This window comes from Lonchura striata, chromosome 5, assembly GCF_050655825.1.
Source record: "Lonchura striata isolate lonStrDom1 chromosome 5, ASM5065582v1, whole genome shotgun sequence".
Lineage (NCBI taxonomy): Eukaryota > Metazoa > Chordata > Aves > Passeriformes > Estrildidae > Lonchura > Lonchura striata.
Genome location: NC_140707.1, coordinates 11,345,747 through 11,373,601, shown reverse-complemented (window position 1 = coordinate 11,373,601; position 27,855 = coordinate 11,345,747). Strand labels below are relative to the sequence as shown.

General features: G+C 39.6%; 1 protein-coding gene and 1 long non-coding RNA gene across 4 annotated transcripts in view; one reads left to right on the top strand and one right to left on the bottom strand.

Annotated features, from left to right (window-relative positions):
* SPON1 (spondin 1) overlaps nt 1-27,855 on the bottom strand; it is a 189,691-nt gene that overhangs the window by 30,315 nt on the left and 131,521 nt on the right. The window contains exon 7 of the mRNA XM_021527583.3: nt 4,555-4,619. Within this exon, the coding sequence (XP_021383258.1) occupies nt 4,555-4,619 (65 nt within the window). The remainder of the gene's footprint in view (nt 1-4,554; nt 4,620-27,855) is intronic.
* LOC110469115 (uncharacterized) overlaps nt 1-27,855 on the top strand; it is a 52,208-nt gene that overhangs the window by 17,101 nt on the left and 7,252 nt on the right. For all 3 annotated transcript variants that reach the window (XR_014955313.1, XR_014955312.1, XR_014955311.1), the window contains exon 2: nt 379-27,150. This is a non-coding gene — a long non-coding RNA (uncharacterized LOC110469115). The remainder of the gene's footprint in view (nt 1-378; nt 27,151-27,855) is intronic.

Genomic DNA, 27,855 nt, shown 5'->3' with positions numbered 1-27,855 from the left:
GATTCATGTTTGGATTTATCAGTGGTAGGCTGTACATGGAATTTTGGATTCCACAGTGTTGCACAGGGCTCTGTGCTCCCCTGGCTTACAGGGAATACAAAAGAGTGATTAGACCCAAGAATTACAATTCAAATACTTCTCCTTTTGTGTCTCAATGGTGATGTCCAGATTTGAAATAAGAAGAATAAAGGAATAAAAAGAACAGCCAAAAAAAAAAATAAAAAGGGGGATAAAAAAAGGTGGCATGCATTTTGGAAAAGGGAATTTGAGGCAAAATTTAAAAAGATGCTCACTCTTTGTGACTTTGATGCATATTAACCTTTAAAGTCTTGCCTTCTTTATCCCACATTTTTCTGTCATGGCTTGTTTATTTTACAGGTGTGAGATATGCAGACTTGGATACCAGTGGCACTATCTGGTTTTGATGTATTTTATCCTCCATGCTGCCAAAGGCCAATGATTTGCAGCTGGGTGTGAAAATAACATTTGACTCTGCCTGCAACATGGCTGCAAGGAAGGGGAGCAACGGGCTGTGCACTTGTTTATACAAGAAAGATAAGAAGAATTACTTTGATTTGACAGCGTGCTGGAGACTGATACCAGTGTGCCCAAGGAAGTACTTTAAAGTCAGAATTTCAGACACACAACTTGGTGAGTCGAATGTAAGCAACAGCAGAAGTGTTTTATTACTCAGTTTGGCACTCATCCTTCTCATGCCACCAGCGATGCTCTTTCAGTCAGGCAGCCATAAAACTGGTTCACAAATATCACCCAAAGCTGCCTCCTATATGGAAAAAGCCAGGGGAGTTTTTGGCACACTGGTACGTTCTCGGAATCTGAGGTATTGATGATTCTCAGATTGTAGAAAGTCTCTGTCTGTCAGCCCCCTGCCAAAGCAGAAGCCATAACTGGTCTGTGCTGGTTTCCAGGTTGTTTATTCTGTTTCTCTCTAACATGTTCTGCTGCCCTGCCCAGCTCTGTCCTGCAGGGCAGCGTGTGGGACTCTGCCCTCAGTGGGATGTTACAAACATTAAATACCAGAAACTCCCTGGGCTGCATTTACAAGAACGTGCCAATATCTGTCACCTACGTTGGACAGTGTGTCCCCAGCCTGAACCAACAGAAAAATGCCAACACCACAGTGAGACATGGAGGGCATGAAGAAGGAGAAAAAGGACAAGGCACGCCCAATTTCCTCCATCTTGTCCCCTTTGGACCCCTCATCTAGAATCCTAAAATGCTACTTTTGCACACATGCCACACTTAATTATTACTTATATCAAACATTCAGAGCTGGTAATTCATCCTGTAAGGTTGAAAACTCTTTTCCATGGACAGAGATCACAGACAGTGTCTCTGGGGGCTCTGTCCAGGGGGGTTCCTGACCCCTGCCAGGGTCCCAGACCTGCCAGGGCAGCCAGAGGGAAGCCCTGGACTCCCACAGTGCATGAGTTGGGGAACTGAATTAAGGATAATGAAGAGCAGCTAGAGGAAGAAAAATAAAAATGGAAAACCATTTTTTGACCAAGAGCAGGCACATTGAGAATCCACAAAAAACAGACAGTGAAGTTTGGCAGGATGTTTTTTCCACATTATATCATGCTGGGAGATGACAAGGAATCATGAGGTAAACTTTGAAGTGAGAGCAGGCTGAATTTTCCAACTTCTGACATGACAGACCTCCATACAAAAAAATACTATTATGCATTTTATAATGGCTGTGAAGCACATTCAGAAGGGTTTTTATGCTGTGCTTATCATGGCACATTGTAATGCACTTTGGTACTACTATCACACCCTATTATCCATTACATACATAACCAAGGACTATGCAAAAAATAAAATATTCATGACTTTTAGTCAATCTTGATTAGTAAGATGGTTGTGCTGCGTATAATAATAGAAAAAAAAAATGTTTATCCTGAGGAGTCATTATCCAATACTTGCACAGCTCTAATCTAAATTCCAAGAAGGACAAGCCACTATAGAAAATGAGAAATTAACCACAGTTAAATGATATTGAAAATTTTGTCTTCTTGTGAAGCTTAGATCGTATTTTTAAGTGGAATCAAAAAGCAGGACAACATGTCAAAATATGATTTAAAAAAAATTGTTTAAAAAGCCAAAAATCAAACACTACCTGTAAAGTGAAGGGTTAGGGGAACACCTGCAGAGCATTTGAAAGCACAAATACCAAGATTTATACTTTTTGATGTTACTGAAAGATAAAATCTGCCACAGAGAAAGGGTAAGAATTGACTGGAAAAAACATGTGGAGGATGCTGCAAAAACATTCACAGTCATCTCTGTGGAAGTATCTGCCTAAGAAATCTCCTGCACTCAGATTTTTGTGAAATTTCTTGGGGCTGTATAAAATCAGGAATTATGATGGGGACAATACACTTTAATTAGCATTAATTTTTAAGATGCAATATATTCTAGATGATGTACTGAGACTTTGGAGCAGGAGATCCCCTCTCCATCTTTCTGTGAACAAAATGCAAACTTGCTCTATGCCAAAGCCTGCCAAGCAGCCACAGCAGCCAGTTCCAGGTGGGATTGTTCACTTTGGTAACAGAAACATCAGACACAGGTGTTGCTTTAGCACTGAAGTTGGAGTGAAAAAATAAATGGCTTGTTTGAGATCGAGAACTTGCCAGAGCAGAACAATGGAAAAGTTTCCATTTTAAAGTTTCCATTTTAAAGTCTTAATTTGGAGAGAAGAGAAAGAAGGCAGCAAGGAAAAAAGTGCTATCCTCAGCTGCTCTGTGGCAAATACTACCAAATCCAAATCCTGGATTCTGGGACAAGACCATAAATAAGGAATGCCACTTCTGGGACCTCTTGCATTACACAGGCCAAAAAAGCCTCACCTGCAGGTCCTGTGCAGAGCCTACAACCCTGGCTCAGGGTTAAAATATATTCCAGTGATGGAAAATCCATCTTATGCTCAGGTAAGCTGCTCTCAAGGTTAGTCACAGTGGTAAAGTCTTTTCCCTAACCATTTCCTTGCCATGAATTTCCTTAGCTTCCATGTTAGGAGGGATTTCATACTTTGATACTTTGGTGTTGGCTTTCTTTTTTTCATTTGTTTGTTGGGTTGTGGCTTTTTCTAGATTAAAGAGGGATCAGCTATCAGAAATCTTTTCACTTCTTAAGCTGAGTTCACCTCCTAACCTCTTTTTTTTAAATTTTTTTTCTCTTTCTTTCTTTTTTTTTTTCTTTTTTTTCTTTTTTTTTTTTTTTTTTTTTTTTGCAGAGGGGAAAAGGATAAAGTGAATAGCTTAAGTCCTAAGCTGCTTAAGAGTTTCTAAGCCCCTTTAGGGTAGGGGATATTTTCTGAAAAGTGAACTCTTTTGCTGGCTTGTTTTTTTTAATCTAACCTTCAAGTTTTCACTTACTTTCTGAAATACAGGTGACAAAATCAGACACATTGCTTCATTAACAGCTCCCAGGAAATAGCAAACAGGACTATTTTTCTGTACAGGATTGCAGTAAACCAACTGCCCTGCTCCTCCAAGGATTTAATTGACTTTCAGCTCAGATCCCTTTTATTGTGTCCTCATCTTTAGTCACTTCTTGTAGGTCTCACTCATTTGGGATTGAATAATGAGGATGAACTTTGGGCCAAGTGCAGATAAGTTATGCAGGAACCACCAGCCCTGAAGAGCCACCAGGAAACTCAAGAGCATCCTGAAAGAGGAGCTTTCTCCTCTCTCCTGCTGAGTGCTGGAGAGCCCAGAGCCAGGATCCTGGGCAGGAAATTCCTGCCTGACTTAGTGAAACAGTCATGGTTATGGTACAGCACCACCAGGATCAGGAGGCCATCACAGAGTGTTTCAGATTGGCATTTTGAAAAATTAGTCCTTTGAGATTTTTTTTGTTGGTGCTTGGTACAAAGCAAAGACAGAAAGATTGCTCTTAATACATGACAGATCTACAGATACAAACTAGATGCTGCTGCTCTGGGCAACCTGGCACACCCTGAGAGCATGTGTGATATGTTATTTATTATCCTGATGCATGCAGGGGTGTGTGGGAGGATGGAAAGGCTCGATGGTGGATGCATGGTGGATGCACTGCCATCACGGAGTGTTTCAGATTGGCTTTTTGAAAAATCAGTCCTTTGAGAGTTTTTTGTTGGTGCATCAGGGTTTGCTGTGACAGTGCATTGCACAGAGTGTGAGACAGGATGCCAAAAATAGCTGCTACTAATGCAAAACAGTGTAACATATTTAAGAAAGCATTGTATAAACATCACTTTTTATGTGTGGGAGACACAAACTCCATGGGACAGTCCTGCTGCCACAGTTAGCCAACCCAAGCACCCAACCCAAGTAAAAAATGGAGAGCTGCTAAACAGGAAAGAAAGAGAGAAGCAGATGTGGGGCAAAAAAACCCAAAACCAACAAAAGAAAGCAACAAACTAATCAAACACACAACATGATAAAAAAAAAATTGAAAAACTCATCAAACTCATCTATCAACAAATTTTTAGGTTATTTCTTTAGCCAACACAAAGCTCTTGAGACAGACAATTCCCTACTTACTTACACATTCAGAGGTTGCCAGGCTGGCCACTGTGCCTTGGCCTTGATGACTGTTAGAACCTCATCACTCTGTGAAAAGAGACAAAGGACATTTTTACAATGGGAGCAATATGTTTTATGGCAGAAAATAGTGCAAGAGACGAGATCAAACTGTGACTATGATCTTTGAACACCAGCAGCAATGGTTTGGCATCACAAGGGAAAGCTTCCACCAGGAATTCCCAAGCTTGATACAGAGAAAGGATGGAAAAATTGCTCTTAATACATGACAGATCTACAGATAAAAATTGGAGGCTGCTGCTTTGGGCAGCCTAGGACACCCTGTGAGCATGTGTGATGTGTTATTTATTATCCTGATGTGTGAAGGGATGTGTGGAAGGATGGAAACACTCCATGGTGGGTGCACTGTGCTGGTAGCACATTCTCTTTGCTCACAAAGCACTGTACAAAGATCATTTCCTAAAGTCTGCTGTAATCCTTGCATCAGCACTTTTCAACTTTATATTGCTACAATAAACTCAGGACAAAGGTAGGAGACCATTAACAAGGCTCAGGTGCCCCAAAGACATCCATCACACTTCTTTAGAATCATTTTCCCTAACCCCCTTAGGAATCCACACCAGTAATTCACCTGGAGGGACACAAGTTCACAGTTCACCCCCACGATTTCTAGTGTCTTTTAAAAATATTTCCCAATTAGCCCAAGAAACCTACTTCATATGTTACCTGTAATTGGCACTTCCAGCAGAGCTGACCTTTCAGTTTAGTGATAACAGGGCCATTTCTTGCTTGGTAGCAACACTTCTGACACCCCAGACCAGCTCTAGTCCATCCACAGCCCAGCTCAAAGGAAAGTAGCTCCCACTGGTTGTCTCTACCCCTCCCAAAATTTCCTGAGTCCCTCTCTTCACCAAAGCAATGGCACTGCAGAGGTGATGGGCTCTCTCTGACACAGGAGGCTTTCAGCCTCAGTTGTATAAATGTAGCATGAGCACCTCTTTCAGGATGGAAAAAACACTTTTTGGGAATCACTTTACAAATGCAGATACCTAGAAAAATCCTATACTTCCTGAAATATCCTGAGCTAAGACAGCTGAAAATCCAACTCTACAAAGGCAAAAAGTATAAAGATATTTTGTCAAGCTCCCACACTACAGATACAGGTAGGAAAAAGAGAATTTTGTGCTGGCATGGAGCAAACAGCAGGCAGATCCTCTGGGGCAGGAACAGCCTGGGTGAGCAGCACCAGCCCAACACTCTCCATGCAGGAGGGATTCAGCACACCCAGGTTCATCTTGGGCAGCTTTCTTCTCACCTCCATGCTTTCAGAAGTAGAGAGGCACTTTTGCACTCCAAGTGGTTTAAAAATTTTCTGATGAAACTGAAGAATTTAAAGGTTTGAAGTGAAAAGACATTGTCTGTCTCTGACAATTAATTTTCAGTTTTCCTTGTTTCAATATCCTAAAACTTTCCAGCCAGGCATATCTTCTTTTACTTGCCTTGAGATTTGCATTCAAAATTGCAAACTCCGCATTTTAAATCCCAACAAAAGTCTATCATGAGCATAGATGGTTACATTTATTAAAGTCATGCACTGTTTATTGGATAGCAGGCAGCAATTATGTCACTAGTATCAGAATCAGTCATGTCTAAAATCATTTCAACACGTGCTATTCTAATTAAAAATTAACAGCAAGAGCAGATGAACAATATGACTAACAGCTCAGGAGTAAGTGCAGAGGGAAGGAAATAAGGAGCAGTGCACGGTGCATTCAGACAAACTGAAATATTTAGGAAGGTGAAAATTCAGATGCTAACACTGAATTTAGGGACATCTGAATCAAAAAATTAAAAAAAAAAAAAGGTAGAATCTGGTGTTTGGGTGAGTCTGGAATGAAAATGCACGTTTTTCATGCCTAGAGCTCCTTGACAATTACATAGAATTAAGATACAACTTAAGTTGTTGGTATTCCAGACTGATATTCTGATTATGGAGGGGTCTCTGTCATGCACATTCCCAATAAGGAATGTTCCTAGTGAGGTCTGCCTGCCAGGCTTGGGGATGCCAGCCCCACTTGCCCATGTGTGGCCACTGTCCTGCATCTCCCCAGAATCCTGCAGGGATCTCCAGGCCAGGGAGCTCCTCCAAAAGCAGTGATCTTCCTCTTTCTCTTCCTCTGCCTCCAGACCCCCCACAGTTTTGAGGACAAACATGATAAATTTAAGCAGCCCGGGGAAACTGATGTTATCCAGGAATTCACAGCCTGGTGAACAACCCATGGGTGGAGAGCGATCCATGGAAAAGATGCTGTGCTTGGATTTGCTGGCCAATCTCTTCAGCTATAATTATTGGCAGATGGTAGAAGCTGAGAGGACATGAAATGCCTGAAGAGAAACCCACAAATTAGTATTTATTACTAATTTGATGTAACCCAGCTGATGTAACCCAACTGCCTTGAATAAACCAACTGCACAGACAGCAGAGGCAAAAAGCACCACTTTTTTTTACTATAATAAAAATATAATTTTATCAACATTTTCTTAGTGCTTGCTGTCCTACATCTGTACCTGTTTTACTCTTCTCTTCATATCCCCAAAGTTTTGCTTTAATTGAAGTAATTTAAGTAAACAAAGTCTCAAATTTCCACCAAAATATGGAAATGAGAACTGGGATTTTTTCACTGTGGTATGTTGCAAGTTGTCATCAATTTTGTATTTATCTTGGAAGAAATTATTCAAAGCAATGAAACTCTTACATTTTGGCAAAGGAAACGACATTGTTTGCAAAATGATGGAGTGTCAAAATGTTTCACTGTCAGAAGTTAAAGGGAAGGGCACCAATGCTCCTGCTTGGAGCTGATGAAAATCCCTCAAGTGTGGTTGGACACAATCACTGGAAAAACTTGATTTTTTTCCTCCTGAAGCTGCTTCTGCAATTTCAGTTATATGTACAATTATAGCTATATTCCAGCTTCCATTTGAAATAGAATGGCTCATTCTCTGGAGGTTTACAACTTGGTCAACAAGTCCAGTGGAGCCAAAGCAGTTTCCAGATTGACTTTAATTTTATTTGGATTGTGACCTAAATTAAAACATTCAAAAAATTGCAAGCAACTGTCTTTTTCTCCACATCCACTTTCTACACTGGTGTTCAAGCTGGGGCTGAGTATTGGACTCAATAGCTGTCCCCTATGGAAGCACTACTCTCCAAAAAGTCCTAATGGCATGATTTTAAAAGGCTGATAATGTCATTCTGATACTGACAGCCTTACTGTTACTCTGAAGTTGGTAAAAAAATTAATCCTTTGCTTTACATCCATTTGTTCCTGCAATGTATAAATGAATGTTCATGCAGAATAAAGTAATTAAATGGCAACACACAGAACCCTGTGGTATAAAACCACTGCTAAGTGAAAACCTTTTACTGTGCACCTACAAAAGAATAAAAACGTTTCCTCACTTCAAGAACAGAAAGTGGGACATTGCTCAAAAATGCAGCATTAACGATAGAACTTGATTTGAAGTCTTTCCCGGCCAAGAGGACTTAAAACAACACTTTTGAAGGGTAAAATCCGTTTTAAAAAACAATGAAAGCTTTCAGCAAGTTTTAAGTATGATCTGAATATCTTTGGAGTGAAAGAGAGATTAGTAGGATCTAGAAAGCCCTGTAAGTTATTCCATGTGCTCCTGCTACTTTTTGGTAACCAGCATGATTAGCATCTATTCCATACTATTTCCAAGCTATTTTTATAGGGTTTATTACTATTTTTATTTTAGGTCTGCCAAATAATGTTAGAAGCTATCAGTGTGCAGATCACTTAGCACTTTGCAATAACGATATGATTTGGTTCAGCAAAACAAATTAATGTGTTATCTGGCATCAGAGTCAGAGCCAATGAACTGTGGGAATGAAAAACACCTGGTTTGGGCCAGAGCTCAATTTCACTCATTTCATACTGCTGCTGCTTGGCATTCATTCCATTGTTTTAGAACAGAGAGCATTTAATTCCTTCCACAACACTCCTCACACTATCTGAATGCCTTTATATCCACAGTGAATTCATTTCCACAAAACCCTCAAAAAGAAGAAAAAGCAACATTATCTTCAGCTTCCAGATGATGAATTGAATGTCTTCTGGAAACAAACCTACATATCTGAGTTCTAAGATAGCATCTTCCCCTGCAGGATCATCCTTCCCCTCAAAAATAATTTGTTATTAAAGGAGAAAGAGATAAAGTGAGCATGAAAAAGTGTATTAAACAGTTCTTTGGAGAACCAAATGCTATAAAAATTAGAATGATGTAGTGTTTTGGAAGAATTGTTGGGTGCTCTTAAATTCTGATCAGTCTTCTATGATTGGTATAAATTGTCTTTATTCCACCTCCACTGTGTGCAGACACACAGAAATCACAGAGAAGATTAAAAACCCAATCCTGCTTTACCATATTATTTAATGTAAAATACCTGGTTAATTAGTGCCTAACAAATGAAGGACTTCCACGGCATGATACTCAAATTATGGCATGTTTCCTCCTGTTGACAAAATCAGTAGAAAACTTTCCTACCTCGGTTTTGCAGATGTATTTGAATGAAAAGGGACACTGATGTAGGCTCATTTCTGAACTTTGTAAAAACTACAAAAGAAAAGGGAAGTAGGTGTCTTTTCTTTGATAACAATGTATTTCTGTGATAAAAGCAGTGCTGAGATGCAGTTCAACATGCAGAGATGTTTCTAGGAAAGTATGTACAACTTCTGTTTTTTTCCAGTTCTTAAGCAGGAGCATTTTTGAAAAGGTTAAGCTTTTAGTCACAAATTGCTTCATTTGAGAGGGAAAAATACCCATAATTAAAGAAAAATACTTATTTTTATCATTTGATGACAACTAAATTCTGTTTAAATCTATGACAGACTTAAATTCAGGCAGTTTATACTCAAAGCCAGTAGCACAGGTTTGGAATTATCATAAGCAAGAGCAAAAATGCATTTCAGCTAGTGGAATTATACCAGGATTGTGTTTGCCCATTTTACTTTGACTTCTCTATGTTTATGACAGCAATTTTGTGGCAGCTGAGAAAACCACACATATTATAAGATATATAAACATGCCTGAATGGAATTAATTTTTTGATCATAGTACCTACAAATTAAATGTCTCCCTGTACAAATAGCCGTTTCTTTAATTAAAAAGTCTTATTTATTTTCTTTGAAAAATAGATAATGTCATTTCAAGGAATACAGAATCTTGAGTTCTTCAGTTCACCAATTATAAAAGTCTGGGGGAATTTCCAGGCTTTTACTAATAACCATTCAATTACTAAAAAACACAATTTTGGGCTTGAGATAGATAAAGAGATATTGCTGGGGTGAAACTGAATAAAAAGAGAAGGAAAGTTGAGCTTTTAAATCCATTTCTGAACTGTTACTGCCTGAAAACATCCCTGCTTTAGGAAAGCAAATAACCCAGCACCTCAGACAGTCCCAGCTTAACTGCTGTGCTGTACAGGAAAGCTTTCCTGAGCTAGATATTTGGCAATTTTTTATTCAGTTCTACAAAGAAAAACCTCTCAGTCAGATAATCAGGCTGAGAATTTCCCCCAGATGCAGGTATTGCCCATATTTCACAGAAAATACAGAAATATGTGTCAAAGCTTCACCCTTTCAGGGTGGTGATTGCACAGATGTCAGCTGATGTGGTGTGTTATAAAAGAAGCTTTCTAAGGGTATTACAGGAATTAGAGCTCCTGACTTAAAAAAAAAAAAAAATACTGGGGTGGGATGCAAAAAGAAGTGTGCTCACTGTTAATCTAAGTTCATACCAAAAGCACAGGCTCACTCTGCATTAACAACCTCCTGCTTTACCTGTCCCACAGGGTTTCCTTTCACTGGGGGGAGGTTTCAGGAGGTGAATGTGGGCTGGAATTGATACCAGAGCTGTTGCTAATGGCAACATTGAAATTCAGATGTGGTGGTTTATTTCCATGAAGGTGCAGTTACATAATCCACGGCGCTCCCAATAAAGCAATAATTCATGTTCTGCACAGTATAAAGCTTAGCAGTGTGTGTTGATGAGCCCTAGGTATGCTCTGAGGGTCTGAGCTCTCATTTTCTCTGCCTGAGCAGATTCCTTAGAAAAGAGTCTCCCTCAGGAATCCAGGTCTTGATTGCATCTTGATTTTCTACTGCACACTTTGCTTTGTTCTGCACTGAATGCTTTGCTGTCTCTAGCACTACAGAAACATTCTGGGGACCTAAATTACTTTACCAAACCCAAGGGAAAATCTTTTTACCACAGTTCACAATGCCTACTTTTCAAAGCAGGGGATCAAACTAGATTTTGGAGCTGACCTTAAGTGGTGCAACTCCCACCTTCTGCTTAATAGGTTTATCCAACACACACCCTTTTGACCTCCTCCTGTCTTAACTTTCCCAATTCCATCGATTCTTTAGGCTAACCTAGCCTTTCAACCTAAGTGCTATAAAGCTACTGCTATTTTAAACTCTCAAAAGATTGGACATCAGAAAATAAATGGGGGGGAAAAAAGCCCTTGACACCAATCCAACACGTTCTGTTTGCAAGAAAGCAGCTGTATGCAACTGAGTGGCAAGACAAAACCTGCATTCACTGGAGATAAGCACAAAACTGGTTTAAATCACTAGGTTCACTCATCAGATTCATATCCAGGTAATCACAGCATTTCTGTGCTCAGGCTCCTTGAAATAGTTTCAAAACTGTCAGGGATGAAAGCATTGAGACAGGTACTTGGGCATGGGAGGAATAAGTGAAATTCAATAAATATCCTGCTTAAATATCAGCAGGAAACCCCAGGAGAAGGCTGGGTCTGCTCTGAGAGGCAGCCCAGGGAACGGGGGCACAGAACAATTCTGTCATCTGCTAAATGCTGGCAGTAAGACTCCAGGTGTCACACTTTTTCTTCCTGATGCTTTGCTCACACATTAGCCACAGGTAGGAGTTAGAGCAGAGGAGAAATAATTATTTGGATAATAGCAAGGGCTTTTAAATAAGACTAGCAAATTAGCTCAGGAGGTGAGCTTTCCTGACCCTTGATAGCGCTTTGACAAATCAATTGTAGGTGTTTTATTCCATTCAGGATCTACAGTAAAATTTTCTAAATGTGCTTTAGCTGCTGCACAGAGGCAATCACAACAGCTTAATTTCCCTTCAGTAAAGATAACGTGTCTAAGCTGCCCTTTGCCATTTCTTAAAAAAAAACAAAAAAACAACAACAACAAAAAAAAAAACCCTAAAAAAAACCCTAAAATACCACACCAAAACTCACCCAAAAGCCCAAAATAAATATAGCTTTTTAGCAAATTAAGGAATTGAGGAGCCTACAATTAATTATATATTCTGTAGGCTGGAAATCAATATTCTTTTAGGGAAATCAACTTTCCATCCCTTCCCAGCCCCCAGCACATCCAGCAGTGCTGTGACAGGGAGCTGCCCTTCCTCTGGCACAGCACAGCCTCACGGTCCATGCTGTGATATTAACCTGCTTCAGGGTTTAATGGCCAAATCACCTGGCTCTGGGATTTGGGTTCAAGTCATCTACATCTCTGCCAGGACTCAGGAGAGCAGGGTTGTAAATGGAATGTCAGGGATTTCTCCAAGAAGTGGAGATGTTGCCATTCTTCCTGCCTTTACCCTTCCTTTCCTTGCAGCTCCTTTCCCCTTGGCGAGCAGCTCCCCTGCCCTGTGTGACTCCGAGAGCAGCTCCAGTGTGAGCCCTGATCCTGCTGCTGGATTTAATTCTGCCTCAGCTTTGCTTCTGCACCCCTGTAAGTAAGGACAGACAGACAGACAGAAGAGACTGCACTGCCCAGCCTGCAGGCAGGACTTGTTTTAGGGCAGTGGGTGTCAGAATCTGAGGTTTTGATGATTCTGAGATTGTAGAAAGTCTCTGTCTGTCAGCCCCCTGCCAAATCAAAGCCATAATTGGTCTGTGCTGGTTTCCAGGTTGTTTATTCTGTTTATCTCTCACATGTTCTGCTGCCCTGCCCAGCTCTGTCCTGCAGGGCAGCGTGTGGGGCTCTGCCCTCAGTGGGATGTGACAAACATTAAATACCAGAAACTCCCTGGGCTGGATTTACAAGAACGTGCCAATATCTCTCACCTACGTTGGACAGTGTGTCCCCAGCCTGAACCAACAGAAAAATGCCAACACCACAGTGAGACATGGAGGGCATGAAGAAGGAGAAAAAGGACAAGGCACACCCAATTTCCTCCATCTTATCCCCTTTGGACCCCTCATCTAGAATCCTAAAATTTTGCTTTTGCACCCGTGCCACACTTAATTATTACTTCTATCAAACACTCAGAGCTTGTAATTCATCCTGTAAGATTGAAAACTCTTTTCCATGGCCAGAGATCACAGCCAGTGTCTCTGGGGGCTCTGTCCAGGGGGATTCCTGACCTCTGCCAGGGTCCCAGACCTGCCAGGGCAGCCAGAGGGAAGCCCTGGATTCCCACAAGTGGGGAGCTTTTGTTTTTTCCCTGGCAAGGAACTCTGCTGAACCTTCCCAGTGAGGATTTGCAAGGACGTCTTTTCTGGACCCCGTGGCTCAGTGGGGGCCTCTCCCTGAGAGTTTTGTCTGACCCCATCCTGTTGGAATTTCTGGTATTGATAATTTTTGATTGTAGAAAGTTTTGGGTTTTTGCTTTGTTGTTAAAGAAGAAGCTATAATTTGTTTGTGTTGGTTTTTAAGATTTTTTTTTTGTTTATTTATATGTTTTGTTGCTTTGCTGTAGGTTTGTTTTGTAGGGTAGTGTGTGGGGCTCTGCCCCTTAGTGGGATGTTATAAACATTAAATACTAGAAACTATGTGTGTTATATTTAAAATAATGTGTTCATATCTATTATATATGTTGAATATTGTGTTTTTAGCTTAAACTAATATAAACATGCTAACACTATAGTGAAACATGGAGGGCATGAAGAAGGAGGAAAAGGATAAGATACACTTAATATTTTTAATTTTGTCTCTTTTGGACTTTTAATTTAGAATCCTAAAATTTTATTTTTGCACCTGTACTATACTTATTTATTACTTATACGAAACACTCAGAGCTGGTAATTCATGCTGTAAGATTGCAAACTCTTTTCATGGACAGAGATCACAGCCAGTGTCTCTGGGGGCTCTGTCCAGGGAGGTTCCTGACCCCTGCCAGGGTCCCAGACCTGCCAGGGCAGCCAGAGGGAAGCCCTGGATTCCCACAGCATGCTGGTGCAGAAAATGCTCAGGTGGGCCTTGTTAAACCACTGGAGCAATTTATCATTGAACCTTGTTAATATTGTTGGTTTTGTCTTGCAAGAAGTGCATCTCCCCATCCACAACATCAGGGGCAAATCCAGAAACTGAGTCTGACTCTGGAAACTTCCTTGCTACTTAGAAATTTCAGTGGTCTAAGCGTGGGTAACTCCATCCATCACTCTTGCTTTCCAGCAGTTAAACAGCAGGGAAATGGCATTTTGTGGTGGGTTTGTTTGGGTTTTGGGCATTTGTTGGTTTGTTTGCTTGTTTTTGTAAGCTGTTTAGCACTAACTGCTCCCCCAGAGCAGTGTAGGAAGTGAGATGAAGGTTATCTCCCTACCTGTTACTTAAAGAGCTCCAAGTATCTTTACATCAGTTAATATGACCACACTTTCCATGTGCCACTGAGTAGAATTAATCTTAAAAGAGGAATTAAACAGAATTCATCATTAAATACTGTAGGAGTTGCTACTAGAGAGATATCTTCACTCAATATAATTAACATACTAAGGAAGAACTATTAATTCCACTGTAGAAAGCACTTCTTGGGCTTCTATTTGCTTATTTGGAAATGCCAAAACAGAAGAGAAAACTAGGAGTTAAACCCTGGAGCCACAATGCTGCATGTCACCCTGTAGTAGCCAGGTATATATAAATGGTTGATGCTGTCTCTGTTGTAAGCCAGACATGAAGAAAGGTGTTTGTCTTAAAGAACGTCTCTAAAGTGCTTTGGAAAAATCCATGCACATCAAATTCTGAGTGCAGCACTCATCTAGTTGTTTTATTGTTAGAATAGCTCTAAGTTAAAGACCACAAACAGGGGCTTGCACTCTGAAAGCAGGTATTTGCCATGTTGCACTGTACTCACAATTTTAACACTCAGAAATAAGTGAGAAACAATCACTGCAGTGGAGTCAGGATAAACATAAGTGTTTCATTTTTAGCTGTGAGATACCAAAGACTGGTAGGGACATGCCCTAGGGCTGTTACCTCAGTATATTGCTAAAAATGCTTATTGTGAGGTGCATACTTTGTTATTTCACATGGTTGTTTTGAAATCTTGTGTACACTGGCCTATTTATATACTCATTTCTAAAGCTGATGTTCTGAAATTAGGTTTAAATTTCACAGCTTAGCTGTTAACCATGTTATTATAAAATGACACAATGCATTCTTATGCCATGAAACAGGCATTTTAAATATTGCATGGCTTATTCAGTCCCAAAAAACCACAGTAACAGCATGTTTAATCAACCTTGGTTGTTCTCATTCCCACAGTAAAGTGCATAGTTCTGTTGTGATCATCTAATTTGTGTTCCTTTAGGTCTCTAATAAACTATTTTCTAGTAACTCTGTGATCAGGATTGTCCAGTGTCAGAATTGTTCTCAGTTCTCTTAAATCAGGGATGCCATGTGCAGACATTTACTTTCCTGCATCTTTTACTTTCTCTCCCTCAAATCCTCTCTCACACCAAGCTCCTGCTGAGGGATTTCCAGAAGAACACTGAACATCACCATCATTCACTATTTTACTTGCACAAAAAAGCATCAGGACAGACTAGTCCCCACTGAAGTCCTAGTTCCAGGTGTTTGGCCACTTTATTAAAATCCTTGGCTGTCCCTGGAAATAAAATTAGGTTGTTTTCTTTTAATTAATCTCCAAAGAGATTAGAACAGCCATTTTCTTGAAGGGCAAACTTACAAAGGAGTTAATAATTGCAGCAGCAAAGCCTGGTAAATGCCACATCTTATTACCAAGGCAGTGCTTGGACTCTCTCCACTGGAGGGGCTTTAAGAACACGTCACCCTGTGGCTAATCAGAATGAATGTTTGCAGAATTCATGTTTCTAATGCAAAAACACCCCAAATTCACAGGGTTGTCCCTCCCTGCCTTCTTCTGGCACTGCAGTGGCACATTGAAATAAACTGATGGAAATGTTCCCTCACAACAGAATTGCTGAGGTGTTGGACCACAGGAATTGGTGCGAGTCTATTAAATATGCAATTACTGCTTCATTCTCTCAGGACTTATGAGCTAATTAATATCACTTTGTATTTTCCGGGCACCTTGCCTCAAAAAATATTCAAATGCTTTTAAATGACAGAGTTCTGGAGCTCTCCAGTTTGCACCATCGTGCACACAAACTACAGAAAAGTTGGCAGAACAAATACACCCCTTACAGTTCAGGAAGCATTTTTTCCAAGCACCCAGGCAAATATTTGTCTGTCTGACTGTCCAGACTCCAGCCCTGACCTCAGCACCATGATGACACTGCCAGAATTAGCCTGACAATGACACTGTCCCTGTTCTGATGTAAAAAATCTGAAGTGACACCAGGTAATCCACAGGTAAAGGCAGGGACACCAAACTTTCTCTCCTACACTGAATGCCTTGTTTCTCCCCTTTCTGAAAACCAAAGCAGCTACATGCAAACATGGCACCACCCACAATCAATCTGAATTTGTGGTTAGAACATTGATTAATCCAGCGAGCACAATCGAGTTGTCTGAGAAACCCATTAGCTACATTAATGTTGTGTAAACTAACAAACAAATAATTTATGGCTCAAACCACACTTTCCACAAAGCCAAAATGCACATAAAAGCAAGCTAAAGGGCTCACTGTAAACCAGACCCTGGGCAGGCAGAGCTTTGAAGAGCAAATGGATCTCCTTTAATATGCACCTGGTTAGAACTGGCTTATAAACCAGGATGCTTGTCTAAGGAAGGGACACAAAATTTTTAAACAATTCCTTTCCCCCAATACCATCCAAAAAGTTGGACACCTGCTATCTCTTGTCTTGTTCTTGGTTCCTTGCATTATAATCTATGCTTGGGAAAAAAAAATTCTTTCCAACTATAAAGTCACCCTCATCCATCTCTACCCCAGTCAGAAAATAAGTGACCTTCTGCCACTTCATTCAGTCTTGACAGTCATAATGTCAAAACAAAGTTTTCTGCACACCAGTAGACTTCCTACAGTGCTATTTGCTGTTAAAAACCCCAAACAGAGGACATAACATTTCACATGAACTTTGTAAGTGAAATAAAAGAGAAGATAGAATATGATCTAGAAAGAAATCCTACAGCCACGGCAAAAAAAAAAAAAAAAAAAATAGTCTCTCCAGTCAGATCTACTCTTATGGTCTTATGGTCAGGAAAAATTTACAAAATATCTTCAAAGTCTGGGAACTTGGGTTCAGTACTCTCTGCTGATGAACAGTTCCTGCTGTCTCACATGGTCTTTCTCCCTCACCACCCAGCTGATTAATTAATTAAACACAGTCAGTGTTCAAACTTTAGAATTACCTGAAATTTTAAGCACTATCTCTTCCTGTAGACTTTCCTCCCATCAGACAAGCATTTGTAAAAACTCTGGGAACAAAACCTGTGTCTACTGAGCCAAGGTTTAATGCTCTGAAGCACCCAGCTTCCATTTCTCCAAAATGTTCTGCTCATTTTAGAAATGAAAGCAAATCTCCTTCTCACTCAAAGATCTGAAAAGATACCAATTGCTCCCAGGCTTACACCTTATCAATTATTCATTTTCTGAGTCAGAATTGCTCTATACAACAGGCAAGAACATTTGAAAAGCCAAGTATTTTTCATGAATAATGTTCATTTCGTTCTGAAATAATTGGATTATACAAAAGTTATGACTCTTTTTGAAGAAGGCACTACTTGCTATAAGCATGAGCAGCTGAATCTGAATTTAACTCTTTATAAGGTATGATCAGACTTCTGAAGTAATTAGGATTTTTTACTTTCCACCTGTTTTGCACGTAGTTCTTTGTACATTTTCCTGGGGCAGGGGTCTCTAAACTGCTCTGAATGCCTCTCTCTTCCTGACCAGTCCAATTGCATCAATCCTTCTCAAAGACTTATTTTAATCACTGCTTCCTATGGCTCCACAAGAAATTACAAAAAGCCTTAAACATTTACAGTTTATTTTTCTACTTTCAGGTCCACATTTCTCTTGCTTTGCTCTGCACAAGTCTTGTACAATAAATCACCCAACATTATTGTTCCCATGTGGGTGCATGCCTTTCATTTTTGTGAACTAAAATCCAACCATCTTATTGACTGCAGCTGCTTTTAAATACACTTTGGTGTCAGCAGTGATTTACGTTTTAATTATTTTATTTTATATGAGTGGTCCTATTGTTTTCCTAATAGCTGCTTTAAAGGCAGTGTTCAAATAGATGAAACTTCAGCATCTGAGAAGGAAAAACAAGCTAGTTCACAATTCCTTAACGAAAGAATTTCCTACAATAATATTATTGATGAAAATATCACCACACTTTCCAAATGTTTTACATTTCAGTGTGATGATAAAGGGCATCATTTCCTTGAAGTGGGTCCTGCCTGAGCATTCTTGGGAGATTCTTGCTAAAAAGACCAGCAGGGACTGTACAAAGATAAGATAATTTCTGTCTCTTTTTCAAAAGCCTGAGAGACTGCTTTACTGTTTCTTTATTTCAGCTGCAAAGACAAGTCCTGAATCAAATGCTCACCTAAATTAAAGACTAGGGACTAGATCTTAGGAGAAGGTCCTTTTTTGGCCTCTGATATATGCATGCAATTTTTCTGCAGGAGCACATTTATGCTGCATCTGGGGAAGTATTAAGCATACAGGTAAACCGGAATTTCTCCAGGGAGAGATTATAATCAGTAAAAACAAAAACATCACAATCCATTGCAAAAATGCACTCTAGGCAATGGAAGGGGAAGCAAGAATACATTGGTAAATGTGGAAGTTGCAGGTTTATTCATGTTCTGTTGAGGTGATTTTAGCAAATACTTAATGAAAAAATATCCTGGGAATGCGCTGTATATTGTTGTATTCACACATACTTGAAGCATCAGATATTTAAAATATTTATGTAAATCTATGAAACATTTGATGCACTTTCATGACATGGAAACTTTATGGCCACAAGTGATAAAATTGTCCACCAGTTCCAGATCAAATAATTGCTTTCAGTTTCTGTGCTACAGGCCACTCTTAATCTGGCTGAATGGAGCACAAGTTATTGTGCATTATTGTAACTTCTTCTTTTTTAATTGAATACATAGAGTTGCAAAGTAGCCAAATAAAATTTGTGGCCACTGTTTCTCCTGATTCTATGTATCTGCCAAAAAAAAAAACCCAGCGCAGTGCAAGAATGTCCTGGGATGACTTTATGATGCTTGTGTCCCCATTCATCTGTTTAGCCCAGAAATAAGTTTTGTTGACCATCCCTCTCCCAAATTTGCCCTAAACAAGGGCAAATAGTAACTTCATAGTGAGCTGAATTTTTTTTCTATTATTTTCCAACTAAAAGTTTGTTCCTCACATCATTCATCTCCAAAAGAACAGAGAGGAGGTGACAAAGGGAAGGAGCAGAAGTTTTAGGCTAATGAGCAAACAACAACAAAATAGTTGCCATCAGGGTCTTGACACGACTTTGAATCTGAGCCTTGATATTCAGCACTAGAAGTGTGTTTGGTTGTGGAAAAATGTGTTAGGATCACTCAAAACCATTTTCCAAGGTTTTGAACCTTTGTCCTCCTACACTGCTAGACTCTGAAGGAAGGGCCAGGAAGAGCCCGAGGTGGTGACCCCTGAGAGGCCACCCCAAGGAAAGATTATCCACCAGTGTCTCCATGTCAGCCAGATGTGGCTGCAGCTGGAGCTGGGCTGGGACATCTTTTCACTCCTGTGGAGGTGCTCAGGCTGCTGGTGCCCTGCAGCTCCCCCAGAGCCACATCCAGATCAGCAAGGGTCTGGCCAGCAGAGTTTCCTGACCACTTCCATGGTCTGACAGTAAAAAGCAAGCCTCAAAACAATGTACTCATGATAAATGTACTCAGATAAGTGTTACTGTGTACTCCACGCTGTATTGGGTCAAACCCTTCCTTTCTGATACAAATATTTATCTGCATTTCTGAGGACAGAATCTAACCTTTGTTATTAAAGACGAGAGGTGAAGCTGTGATCCCTTGCTAGTCTTGAGCAGGGAGTCCTTAAAGAATTCATTCTTACAGAATTCCAGCTCTGCAAGTTTTGGGTTTGCATCTGTTTGCTTACCTAGGCAAACAAGGGGAGAGATATTTAGGGCCTCCATCACTCTGCAGCCCACATTTCAGAATCTCTACCACCTACATTCCACTTAATTCCATTCTCTTAACAACAACATTAGCTCTGATGTGTCACAGGAGCCTCTAGGGCCTAGAAATGACTTATGAAATAATTATCAGATGGATAATAATTAAAAAAATAAATTCAAACATCATGATTTCTCATTTTATTTCATTAACATGCTAGGGGAAAGAAAAGGACATTCAGCAAGTTTTCATAGCCATGTTCACAGATTTTTACGCCAGAACAACACACTGAAGGTGAAAAAAGAGCTTTGTGTGTATTGCAGTGCACACAGAATTTCAGTCACATGCATTTATGATGAATATCATAATAAGGGATTGTATTAAGTGAGAAAAACACATCAACAAAATGCCATGGATTTTTTTGTTAGTAATGTCACAAAGTCAAAGGCAGGATCCATCTCTGTGTTTGAAAAGTTCCTGGAGCATTTTGGGCTCAGAGTCTGACAAAATAAAATGGATGTGTTAAGCAGCTCACAAATGTTTGCAACTTTTGTGCTTTTAGAAGGTCAGGTTCCACATCATGGTCATCCATGGTATTTCAAGATCAAAGAACCACCTAGGTAGATTAGTGAAATGGAAATAGATTTGTAACCAGAAGTTTAAAAGAGCTATGGCATATTCTTGAAGATCACATCCTATTCTCCCTTTTATTAGGCCACATCTGGATGTTCTGAACAGCTTCAAAAATGATTTCACCTTGATTCATTTAGAGAGGAAAAGAAGAAAAAGGAAAGATTCAGAGAAGTATTGAGGCTATTGCTGACATCTGTCTCACAAAATTTTAAAAGAGAGAGAAATAGTGGATCCATTTAGTCCAAAGTGATAACTGGGAAATATATTGCTATGGATTTCTGTGAGTCAAAAAAGGACCATTCAAAAAAGAGTTTGGGGAAAAGGCACAATAGTCTTCAGCCTGCCAACTGGAGAGCCAGTTGCAGTGGGACATGCTGCCAGCTCTTAGTCTGACTTCCAGATCTGACAGAAGACAAATAAAGTCTCAGAAGACACATCTAACAGGAATCACTGTTATATTCACTTAGAAATTTACATTTGCTTGTATTTTAACATAAGGCACATGGATGCAACTCTGTTCTCTTGGGAAGCAAGAGGCCTATCTTTGTAGAACCTCCAGCATTGTGTTTTTCCTAAAACTCAGGCTTTTACTCCAGGCTGTGAAACTGAAATGCCTTGTAAGAAATTTGGACTTGGAAAATCCAGTTGTGAAAATCACCACAAGCTATTGCTGCTATTAATAAGGTGAGACTGAAGGAAGTCCAAGATCATTATTAACTTGCAATGCTGGAAGATGGGATTTTCCATTTTAGTGGGAGATAGCTTTTCTTAAAATAACTTCAGTAAAAATAATCAATTGCTTATTCATCTTTGGAACACAATTTCTTGTGGAATACATTATAACTTCAGGAGTCATTTTGTTAAACAAAATGCCTGAAATAATCCCCTACTGAATTCATCCCACTGATTTCCATCTGGCTCAGCAGGCAGCTGATGGCTGGGGGTCTGTAGGACAATCTCCTCTCAGCAACAGCAGCTAATCAATTAGCAAGGAGCTGGTTAACACCTTCTGCAGGTTTATCTTCCCATCCACACACTGCTTCTGCAACCTCTGCCTCAGGGCCCAGCTGTGTTTTATCTCCTGGAGTTAAAGGACTTGTTCTCATCAATGTGTGCAGGATTCCAGAGAACTAAAATTCACTAAGAGCTTATTTATCTAAGTCTTTGACATTTCCTGGCTGTTTTGTAAGTGAGGGCCCAAGCACAATAAAGAATCTAATATTTTTATCTGGTAAGAACTTGTCATTTACTCATTATACTCACATATCTGTGAGGCAAAATTCTTGTCATAAAGTTCTTATTGTCTGGGGAATGGAGAAGTGACTCTTGAATTACAGCTGCTCTTGTGCAGAATAATGTGCAGAATAGTACTTCTAACACATTGCCTTAAAAAGAAAATAACCATCCTAACAGCTTGAGAGATGATTTTAGGAGAACCAGATCCCTGTTTAATGAAATAACAGAGCACTAGCCATTAACAGTATTTAAAAGTTAGTACTACTGTTATAATTCAGCTATTTTATATATAAAGCATAAAATAAACTTTTTAATAACACATTTTAACCTGCAGTTAAAGTGCTGTACTTTCCAACATGCATTCAGCCAATCTAATGTGTAGCAAAAGCACATAATTTTATCAGGAATTACAGCATATGTGAGTGCTTTTATTGAATTGTTTGTATAAATAGGGCTCTGTTTACACACACATTATGGTATTTCAAACAATAATGAATAGAAAATGCTTGACTTCCTTTCTACTATACTTCATGTAAGCACTGCATACATGTCTTTGTTCAAGTATTTGCCTTTATTTATTTATTATAGCAAGGTTTTTTTGCAAACTGAACATTTATAAGAAATTCCTTCTTTTGCTAATAGAGCATGGAAAACAGCATGCTTGAAAACTGGAAGATGAGTCTTTATCTCAAGTGAGACAGAAGAAGATGTAGGTATGATTTTTTTAAAATAAATTTTAAAAATATATATTTGTTCAATGAACACATTGAATCAGTGAACATCAAGATTTTCTGCTCTAAAATATAAGGATTGCATCTAGTGCATCCACACTTCAGATCTGCAAGTCCTGGCCTGGTTTCTGCAGATCCTCAATGCACAGATAATCTGTGCATGAAATAGAGGTGCAAAGATAGACTCACACTGAGCACAAGACTGATAACTGAGGCTTAGAAATGGGCTCTTATCACTCTTGGAGCATTGTGCTGGGATGGCACTCCAAGGCAGGAGGATGCCACCACTGATCCAGCTCCCTGATTGCCCTGACCCCTCCGTGATTGTGCTGTCCTGGAGCTCAGGCTCAGACACTCCCAGGGCTCCCAAGTGACTAAGTTGTGACAACATTGCAGGAAAAAGGAAGACAAAGGAGAAATATTAATATACAATTACACTAACTGAATAAACAAGATCCAAAAATGAAAATCAGTATGCCAGTGCTCTAAGGCAGAGTATGAACTGAAGTTTAAAGGGTGCAGATCTTTCTCTGCTGCTGAACAAAGACAACTGGAACAAGGATTTCCAGGAGGAGTGGATCTGACCTGGGAGGCTTGTACAAACATGCCACAGGTAGTGCTTATCAAAACAATATTGTTAGCTGGAATTAACCCTGATAAATCCCACTGCCTTAATCTGTGGAGCCTCGTTCCAAGCACACATATTATCAGACTTTTCAGTTCTAAATATGTGCTGCAGTGCAGAATAAAGTGTGACTTCCTTCTTTGTGTTTCAGATATTTCCAATAGCATTATAAATGCTGTCCCTGGTGCCTTGCCTAAGTTAATTAATATCCCAAAACATGAAGAAAACACACCAGCATGGGTACATTAACAAGATGGTGTTTGGTGGGTCTACAGTGACCTGTTGCACACCTGATGCAAGAACAAAAGGGTCTTTTGTTAATTAAATATTCACATCCTAAGCACTAGAATCACTGCTTTATCTCATAATACTGCGGTGATTAACTTTAATTAATTTTCACATGTGGTATGAAAGAAATAGCAACTTCATCTTTTTGTTTCAGTATTATTCTTGTCTGCTGGTTCGTGTGCAGATTTACCTGTTTCATTACTCCCCTTTTCTCCTCATTTATTTTTAACATCAGTTTTGACTTGATAGCTGCCTAGGGCATGGATTATCTCTGTCTTGCATGCCAATAAAAATATAACACATCTATACCTAGAGGCCTTGGTCGGGTCTTTAAGGCACTGCTGCAACAGCAAAAATCAATAATACTTGGTACAGAGGAAATGAAAGAAGGTTTCTATATGTGAAACCATTTAGGAATTAATGGCTTTGTAGGTATGGCAACAGAGGTCCTTCCTAATTCTCTTGCTTTGTCCCTGTTGATTGTCCAACAGGATTTAAGCTGAGGGGCAGGTGATGGTTTCTTTCTGCAGGATAAATTAGTTTGTGCACATCTCTTTGCTGCCAGAGGCAAACCAGTTTAAAGCCAGTCTGGGGATTCATGCACGAGGCTGAGACCACCAAACAGCAGGAGAGACACACTGTGTGTTTCACTGCATGGAACCTGGCTTTGGGTCATCCTTAGACCCTGACTAAGTCCCTGCTTAAACTCCTGTGGGTTTGGAGTCATCTCAGGTGGCTGCAGGCAGCCCATGGTGTGCCCAAACCACTGCTCCTGCAGAGGAGCTTCTCTTGGTGCTTTATTGCCCCACATTCCTCAGCCACTGCTCAGCAGCTCCCTGTGTGGACAGAGGGATTCAGGCTAGCCCATCAAAGCAGACCTTGTGCTGTTAAATATCAGAAACTGGGGCTGGCAGGAAGGGTGAGTCCCTTGCACAATGAACACAAGATTTGCCGTGTCACCTAAAGCCACAGCCATGCTCTGCTGTCAGGAGTGCCAAGCTCCTGTCCCAGAGTGATGAACACTGGGGGAGACAGGAGCAGAAAGAGAGGAGAGAGAAGAAGAGCACATTTGGATTAAGGCAGTAAATCAAAGCCATGTTAAGGCAATATGTTATATATTATCCTTTCATAGTGCAACTTGTTATTCCTTGTTAAGTGGTGTTCATAGCAGGAAATTTGGAAAAATATCCAATTTCCAGTTAATGCTAATTTGCTGAGACCAAAAGAAATACATATTTGTTTTGATGAATTCCTTCCAAACTTGGGATGCTTTCCACTGGAAATTCACTCAGTTTCCATTCTAGAAAGCTTCTTGGGAACCTGGGATCTCATTTAATTTGCTCATGGCCACTAATTAAAGTCCTGACAGACCCAGGAGCACACTGGATATGCTCCTAGCAGGGACTCAGCTCCTTGCTCCAGCCTTGACTTTTAGGATGTTTGACTCCCTGCCATGGAGTTGAAATGAGGTTGATTCTCTGGCTCTCCAAACTGCCTGTTGGCTGTGGCAGTGTAGTGGTTTTGGTTTGTTAATTTGAGATTTTTTGGTTGATGTATCAATGAGTGTGGTGGGTTTAGTGTCGGATAATTATTAGTGTATTTATTAGAATGTATTTATTTTTTTGTTGTGATATAGGATTACGAGAAAGGTAAAGTAGGCTTTTAAAAGGGTATAAAGAAAAATTCATAAATAGTAAGTAAAAGAAATAGTAATAAAGATTAGAATAAAAGTTTTAGATTTAATATTTTAAATTTTAGATTTAAAGAATTTCTCAGCTTTTTTTTTATCTTTAACATGTATTTTTCACAAAAACATACACAACTTTCTAATAATGAAAACCTTTATGTTATTTCTATAAATACTTTCCATGCAAAACTACCACAGGCAGCTGCCCAGATGAGCAGGCTGGGGAACCGTGGGCTTCTTGCAACACTGAGAGCCTTGCCTGAATTTGGGGCTCTTCCATTTCCCTGGCCAATTTTCCAGGGGTTGAAGACAGCCATCACTGTCTCACTTTTTTTAGAATACAAACACACAAACAAAAAAAACCCACCACAGAACATCCCTCTGAAATGGAATGAATATTCCAGTTCACTGGAAATGCAAATATTGGGCTACTGGACATGGATGTGGCTCTCTTGGCTGCCTGTTTATTTTGGGCCACTCTGAGTTCAGTCACCATTCCAATGGCCCCTGGATGTCAGCCTTTTTTGACTGGGTGAGCTAAAATACTTGAGATGCTGCAGGAGCATCTTAAAATTCTTCACAGCTTTTACAAAATCATGTACAAGTATTTAGGAATGCCCCCTCTCTAAAAAACCATGCCCTGCCTCTATATATCCATAGCCTATTACTGTTGATGAGGAGATTAAAATGCAAAAAGAGCTCTTATTAAACAGAAAATGTAGTTTGGCTCCATCCTTAAGCAAATTAGCACCCTAAACAGGATTTCTAAGTGCATTTTAAAGAGAAACAGCTGTTATTAAGCCACTAGATATTTTGGCTTAAAATTGACTAAAAAGTAGGCAATAGTCTCATTTAAATAGCATGCAAAAGAGATGTGGGAGGCAGAATGGTTATCTATATTATGCATGACTGAAAAGCAAGCTCCATTTCTGTCTCTTTGTGCATTTAAATAGTGTGGAGACACACAATTGGAATGATGCACAAGGAGAAGGTGTGAGAGTGGCCTTGGTTTAGAAGCTCTGTGGGGTTTTTGAGAAGCATGTGGCTCTGCCAGCCAAATTTCATATGTTCGTACCCAAGTGATGCCAAGCACATTTTTGACTGGGGTTTTTGAATAACCCCTACCAAAAAAATTGCTCTTGACTTCTGCTGATGAGAAATAATACTTTCAGTACTTAACCCCACAGAGTCAATTTTCTTGAATTGTTTGCAGTAATGGAGAGTTTATAGACATGTAAATAATTTTATTTGCATGGCCAGGTTATATGTATGCATATGGAAATCTACCTGAAAATCTGCTCCTTAGAGAAGGAACTAGTTAAATAAAAAAATGTGTAAACTCTGCAGTTGGGAGCACAGATTTCCTATGAGTAAAAACCTTGCCGAAAACAGTATTTCACAATTTTCATATTGGAAAATTTTGTACTGAATCCCTCTGCCATGAACAAATAAAAGTGTTTTACCCTGACAGCCCAGACACCACCATTTATCACATTAAAATGAAAAATTGCCTCAAAAGAAAAAAATCAGGTTGAATGTTGAATAGGAAATGAGTTACATTCATATATCCTAACAAATGTGTGCATGCTCAACGATGTGTTTTGTTGACAGTTTTTAAATATTCAGTTCCCTCATTTGACTCCAAATCATTCTGCTCTCTGAAGAAAGGCAAAAATCTTTCAACTCTTTTAGTCTGAGAAAAAAAAAATAGCTGAACTCTTCAACTTGATACTTCTTTATTCTGGCCTTTTTAAAATCCACTGAAGATTCTTTTTTTTTTTTTTTTTTTTTTCAGCTGGTCATTGCCTGAGTAAGAGAACAGAGCATCCTCTTTGTTCTGCTCTGTGATTGGGCTGTGCCTCACGTGTGAAAATGGAACATTGATGATGATGATGATGATGATGAGCTGTGCACTGTGCTTGTGAGCACAGCTCAGCTCACTGCACCTACCACCCCTGTGTGTCCCAACCCATGATGAAAATGGATGCAGAGGATTCAGAGGGTAAATGGCAGTGCTGCTCATACACAGAGATATCCACAGGTGAGGTGTGTGTGCTTGGGCTGGGCTGTCAATTAAAACATCTTGGATGCTTCCCCCGTGGCAAAGAGCAAGCTAACTAACATGTTTATAAATGGATTTACATAGCTTTTCATATTCTTTTTTTTTCCCCAGATGATGCAGTAAAGATTAAAATGCATTAGTGATGAGCCACACATATAAACAAAATAAACCTCCCAATTAAAAAAAAAAATAGAAAAGCAAACATAATAAAAAACCAAAGGAGCATAAAAAATAAACCATCAGCCATATGCTGAGTTAGAAAATATCTGACCTGCTGGCATCTCCTGTGACTTTGCATAATTCCTCTGACCATAACATAGCTCAGGGACATAGAGCCCTGGTAGCTCTAAGACTCAAAGACTGCAAACATCCCCCAAAATCCTTTTTTACCACTTTTATTCTTTCTGTGTGGAATGTTCTTTGCCTACATACTCAAAACTGTAACCAAGCACTGAAAAACTAGGAGGTTTTGAGGTTGATTTGAATTGCATTCAAACCAAATTAGCTTTCGCAGGGATTTTTTTAAGGTTATTTTTAGTCATTGCTTCATTTAAGGGCATTTTTCTTCAGAATTGCCATGACCCTAGATTCCAGTTATTGCTGGATTTAAGTGCAGCAGTCACTTAACTGTAATGTTGATTTTTATAGTGTTTATTGTGTTGCTACATTATATTAGACTGCTCT